The 6315-nt window shown below is 49.3% G+C and overlaps 1 protein-coding gene across 1 annotated transcript in view; it reads right to left on the reverse strand.

The window, feature by feature from the left end:
* The window catches only part of CDON (cell adhesion associated, oncogene regulated), a gene marked incomplete at both ends in the record, with an annotated part of 20897 nt that overhangs the window by 6549 nt on the left and 8033 nt on the right, over positions 1-6315 (reverse strand). The window contains 3 exons of the mRNA XM_010158331.1: positions 1071-1199; positions 2160-2334; positions 4310-4599. Of these exons, the coding sequence (XP_010156633.1) occupies positions 1071-1199; positions 2160-2334; positions 4310-4599 (594 nt within the window). The remainder of the gene's footprint in view (positions 1-1070; positions 1200-2159; positions 2335-4309; positions 4600-6315) is intronic.

Below are 6315 nucleotides of genomic sequence, written 5' to 3' on the forward strand. Positions count from 1 at the left end.
AGTAAACCTGGTGACAACCATCCTGACAGCCGAGGAGAGCTGTAAGGCCTTACTAATTAGCTTGTATTCATTAACACAGAGCCTGGAGCTGACGAGAGGGGGGAAGAGCAAAGAAGCAGCTTTGGGGGCATGAAGGGGACTGAGCATTCGCAGCTGGGCCCACAGTGTCATCCTGTGCGGCTCCTCTGACGTTTAGCACAGTCACAAGCATGCAACGCCCAGCTCCTCGCCTGCGTTACCAAATATCTCCACTCACCTTTGGTTTTACCCAAAACCTTAGATACCAAGCCGCCTTTGAGGCCTCAGCCCCTGAGTAAGTTCGCCTGAATCAGGTCAGTGAGGTCAAGGGCTGGGGTGATGACAAACAGGACTGTGAACACTGTTTTCACTAGAAACCAGGCTAGAAGTGACACCTATGGGAAGTGGTTGCATCCTCTTGCCATCAGAAACAAGTTATCCCTGGGAAGCCACCAGAAAACATTCAGAACAGCTATAATCCACTCTGAGAACTTAAAACTCCGACACAGGCATCTCCATTTTCCTTCTTCCTCTAGGTCATTCACAGCAACCGCAGATTTAAAAATGAGTGGCAAGAATGTGGGTTACACAGGAAGGACTTATTTTTGTGAGCTACATGTGCAGATAACAGCATCCTTGGAAATATTATATGTTCACTACATTAGGGCATGCGTTTGCTGAATTCATCACTCCAAATACCCCACTGCTGTTAGAAACACACTGCTTGGTGGCTTAACGTTGCCATGGAAACCTGGGCTCTCAAGCCAGGTATGTACAATGCTAACTCCCTGTCTGGAATAAGGCAAACTTTCAGTTAATCCCAAGAGCATGAATGATCTTTTCCTCTGGAAACACTCAGAAGAACAGAAAACCTGGCAGATATCTGACCTCACTCACAGAAGCACCCCAAAAGAGGAAAAATACACGTATCAAAGCGGCCTAAGGAATAAACAGGAAATAAGAGCACCTAGAGCAGTCACAACCACACCTTCCACGCCTCTGTTTGCAACACAGCCTTCAGCACGTGGGTTACGACCCACTCGTACACCTACCTCCGCTGTGTCGAGTCAGGTCTGGAAGGACGACACCGAAGTTATTCGTCCCTTCGTGAACGATGGGATGTTTTGGTATGCCCACCGGTGGAGACTGAGCCTGGGTGTTTTTTGAGGATGATGTTCTTTCTGAGACAGATTTGATACACAGCACATCAGCTGAGGGATCGGATCAGAAAACGTTGTTCATTGCCTCTCACAATCTGCTCAGGCCACAACAGAGCAGGGGACTACAGCCCTGGCTCCAAATCACAAGCTAAACAGTCGGGAGTACCAATTAGGGAGTTTCTTCAGGGGAGCAAGAAAGGAGATTCCCCGTCAGCCCAGGGACTCCTGCAGCCAGCTTCTGCCTGCGTGTCAAAGCCCTCTCTCACCACAAAATCCCAACGGGTGGTGCAAACCGCACACCAAAATCCATGTCAAGAGGTTCAATAAAAGTGCTATGGGAGTTGCTTTTGGCTGTAGCCAGACCCCTGTCCAAAGTGGACTTTTGGCATGTGGCAGCACACACATACCATAAATTCACAAATTCATTACATTCTTAATAAGTGTTAAGCTATCTGGCTCTTGTTCTTCATATTAGACGTACATCAGATTGCTTGCATGCTTAAAGTGTGGCCACCAGTGCAGAAAAACATTTGCTTTGACTACAAACGCACTTCTGCTTGCTGCTGTGCACGCAGATATGGAAGCAGCTGGCTCCTGGTCAGCTGAAAGACTTCGGCTGAGGTGCCTGCAAAGCCGAGCAGAAGCACTTCTGTTGAGCTATGAAAACTTGAGGGTGCAGAGAGTTTCTTCTGGGATACTCTGATAAACCTGGACAAGGACAGGCCACTCCCTGACTTAGCTCCTTTAAGCAAGAGGAACCTCAGAGAATAAATCTTAAGAATTATCCCAAAAATAGTATTATCAAGCTTTTACTTACCAACAGCCCTGGTAATGCTCAGGGAAGTTTGCCCTACAGCTGTTTTAGCTCTTAGAGGCTGTTCTTTAGCACCCAACTTGCAGAACATTTCACATTAGTTGATGCTATTTAAATCGATCTCTGCTCTAAGGCCCAAGACACGGGGGACACTATGCTGCACCCACCTTTGCTGGTGCGAAACGTCAGCATAGCAGGCTGGCCCTCGCCAGCAGCGCTCCTCGCCACCATTAAAACTTCATAGAGGCTGGAAGGCTCCAGCTCGGTGAGCCGCAGCTCGTTCTCGCTGCCGGGGACACGCACCGTGTGCCAGCTCCCCGCTGCGCTGATGCCGTCATCCAGCTGCCCAGGACAGGGAGAGAAAGCTCAGCGTCAGTTCAGAACGCGACGTCACACTCCAATCCCTCATCGCTTCCATACCCAAGCACCCAAAGTGCCCAAACTCCTCCCGTTCTCCTGTATCTACCTGCAGTCGGTTTGTATCCGCACGCTTCTGCCACACATCGGCACTTCTGCAACTACCCTCAGGGCGCTCCTTCAAAAAACCTGACTTATTTTCCCTCTCCACACACACGTGCACACTTGGTTTTGGAAAAACAGGGTCATTTTCACTTGTGGCTAGAACGAGCAAGAGCCAAAGTGATTTCTAAAGGCTTCAGCCAGCCTTTAGCTGGCAGCGTGTGGGACATTAAAGGGCTGGACCCAACACCCTAATAAGAAAGATCTGTTCCCTGAACCCTCCCAGCTTTTCCTGTACTTCAGCATTTTAAAATATTTATTGGCTAAAACAAGGCAAGAAAAAAGCATGTCTGAGCTGCTTCTCGAAGCTGAAAAACAAAGTCAGTGGGGAGAGAGACCAAAGACTTGCTTTTCATTAATGCATGTTTCCTTATTTTTAAGAAAACCCCCACTTTTTAATTTAACAGTGAAAGCACCAGCTCCATTTAAGAAAGGAAAGAGATTCAGGGTAGTCTCTTGACCTCTGCAGGAAAACATTACCCCAAATCCCAAAGGAAAAGACAAAGATTCCACCAAAAATAAACTACTAAACAATATAAGACTTTAATAAAACATGGAAGGCAGATCTAAATGCTGTGGATTATCAAAGGTTGTGCCAGAGGCCTTCGTTCAAGCATTTTCTCTTCTGAAGTGATCACTTTAAGGCTTTTATTCCCCCAACTTTTTTTTTTCCCCCTCCTCTTTAAAAGGAGGGAAATCAATAAAATAATTTACTGACACAAAGACACCATCACCCTACACCAGCTTGGTTAACTCCCTGCCAAGAAACACGAGCACACGTAACGGGGAAAGGATTGGTACGAGCGAAGGGTAAGCATCGGAAAGGTCAAAGGAGCATTCAAAGCCTTCCGAGTTTCCATGAACCAACCGCCTCTGGGTGAGAAATCCTATCACCATGCTTTGGCACGAGGTTTTCAGCAGCTAACAGGTCAAAAAAACCGGAGCGTTCCCTCCTGGCTAAGACAAGATCAGGATGTGGAGGATTAAAAAGGTTACGAATAAGAAACCAAGGGGCTTTGCCACGCAGAAAGCTGGTTGCTTGGAAGAACGGGCAGAGGCATTGCTTGGTTCGGGTTTTTATGAAGAAGGCTCGCTGCTGACAGGCCCTTTTTTAAGGACACGGCAGGTATGTGTGTAGGAAAGTTTAGTTCACCTTCGTATTTGATCATTTTGGTTTAACAGTGCCTCTCTGGGACAGAGAGCAACAAACTGACATACGAGGCTCCTGATCCCAAGCACACGCAGCAGATTCAGGCTTGCTCACAGGTATGCAACGCCAGTGATGTTAGAAGTGACGTTAAAAATGCATCTCACACACCCTGCAGCCCTGTAGGCCATAACAATACAATGAAGGAAACAAAAGCCCAGGCTCTGCTGAGTAAGTCTCACTTAAAATTAGATAGAATGGCATACTTGTGACCAGCTTCAGCCATCCCTAAAACAAGCTGCCTGCATGGCCACGTCAGGGTCAGCTATATCCTATATTCTCCCTGGCCTGACACCATGTTCACGGAATCACAGAGCGGTTTGGGTTGGAAGGGACCTTAAAGACCATCCAGTTCCAACCCCCTGCCATGGGCAGGGACACCTTCCACCAGACCAGGTTGCTCCAAGCCTCATCCAGCCTGGCCTTGGACACTTCCAGGGATGGGGCATCCACAGCTTCTCTAGGCAACCTGTCCCAGAGGATGATCTTGGTAACACCAGCACTGCAACAAGGATCGGTTCCTGGAGAAACCTAGATCAAACACATTCACCTGCCGCGGCGCGCAGTGTCAAGGCCAAGGAGGAACGTTACCTTGCGGTATTTGACAAAATAGGCGTTGATGGGCAAGCCCCCATCCCGCCCCGAACGCCACACCAGGTTGTACATGTCTGGCTTCAGCGTCTGCGGAGGGCTGAGGATGATGGGGGCTTCAGGGGGAGCGGCGGAGTTGGAGGCTTTTTCCATTGCAGCTGCATCCAGGTGCAGTTTTGTTGGAGGCGAGCTTGGAAACACCATTCCAGCACCAAAATCACCGATGCTTTCATCGCTCTGGGCAACCTCCGCTGGAGCCATTTCTGCTTTCGTGCCAGTCTCTGAAGGAACTGTAAAGAGAAGAGTCTGGTTACATCTTCACGATGACGTCTGTTCGCCCCGCACAGAGGGGATGCTAACTCATTTCAGAGCGGCATAGGATCATGGAATGGTTTGGGTGGGAAGGGACCTTAAAGACCACCTACTTCCAACCCCCTGCCATGGGCAGGGACACCTTCCACTAGACCAGGGTGCTCCAAGCCTCATCCAGCCTGGCCTTGGACACTTCCAGGGATAGGGCATCCACAGCTTCTCTGGGCAACCTGTCCCAGTGCCTCCCCACCCTCTCCGGGAAGAATTTCTTCCTGATATCCAATCTAAATCTCCCCACTTTCAATTTAAACCCGTTACCCCTTGTCCTGTCACTACAGGCCCTTGTAAAAAGTCCCCCCCAGCTTCCTTGTAGCCCCTTCAGGCACTGGAAGGTGCTATAAGGTCTCCCTGGAGCCTTCTCTTCTCCAGCTGAACAAGCATTTCCAAACAAGCCCTGCTGCAGAAAGCCAGCTCAAGAGACACCCACGCACACCCGAGCCCAGTGCCAAGCGGCACCCTTACTGTTTTTTTATACAGTAGGCAAGAGGAAAAACCCAAAACACGACATCCGCAGGCACAGTTTGACTCTTATCTCCAATAAATTAGTGGCAATGCGTGTTAAAAGAAAAAAAGATAGCTATATAGCTGCACTTGTGACACAAAGGGGGTAATTTTAAATTAATCGTGGTTGTACAAGGAACATTTCAGGGCCTGAACTGGCGTGCACGCAAGGGGACATTCTCCTACCTCAGGTTCTGAGGTTTTAGCTGTAATTTCGATCAGGTCTGATCCCTGTCCAACTCGACTACTTCATTTGAAAGTTTATGCTGGGAATAAACTCAGTTTACAGGCAGATCCAACATGCAATTTAATACCAGCCCATTTCTAGAGATCCTGCTCCAGCCCCCCCATCCTATTTACTCTGCCTGGTATGAAATAAAAAAATACATAATATCAGTAGTTAGAGGCAGCGAGACAAGAAAAAGCACTGTTGGGCCAATGCAGGGCTTGTCAGCATTCCAGGCAGGAAAGGGGTGGCAGGTTGGACATCTGAGATTATCCAGGACAAGTAACACCAGCGCCTGAAACGAGACCGTTCGGGAACGGGCGCAGCTCCTCAAGGTCGCGCGCTGCAGCGCCGGCCCTGCCAGATGTTCTTAGCCCTGTCCGTCCTTTCGGATTTGTGTAGGTTTATGTTACGTGCCGGGGTCTGGAAGGGGAAGGGAATGAAGGGAACTTGGTTTACAAAACAAACAAATTCCTTGGTAATGTAAAGCCTAGGCTGCGTTAGCCTGGCTGACTCAGATTCCTCCCAACCTCCATTAAAATACCAGCAGCAAGTGTGGCTGCTATTTTTGGCCCCTTTTTAAAAAGCTGGGGAGGAAAGTTCTCTTTTCAGATGGAAGACACGCTCTCAGCAAGCATTCCTTGTTTGTTTCTTCCTATTTATTTAGGAACACCACAAAATTTGGAGACGGGAAGGAGGGAACAACGCGGGGAGGACATCCCCAGAGCCAGATGGAGTTTGCTTTAAAACGTCAGATGCCCCCAGAGCAATCTCCAAACGAGAGGGTATCTGCTCCCGTCGGCACAGCGGCGGGAACGGGACGCGCCGCTGCGCCTCGATGTCGGAACCAAACGCCGGAGCCGGGCGAGGAGGCGGAAGGCCCGGGGCATCGCGGCGGACGCGGAGG

This window comes from Eurypyga helias, unplaced genomic scaffold (genome assembly GCF_000690775.1).
Source record: "Eurypyga helias isolate BGI_N326 unplaced genomic scaffold, ASM69077v1 scaffold11249, whole genome shotgun sequence".
Lineage (NCBI taxonomy): Eukaryota > Metazoa > Chordata > Aves > Eurypygiformes > Eurypygidae > Eurypyga > Eurypyga helias.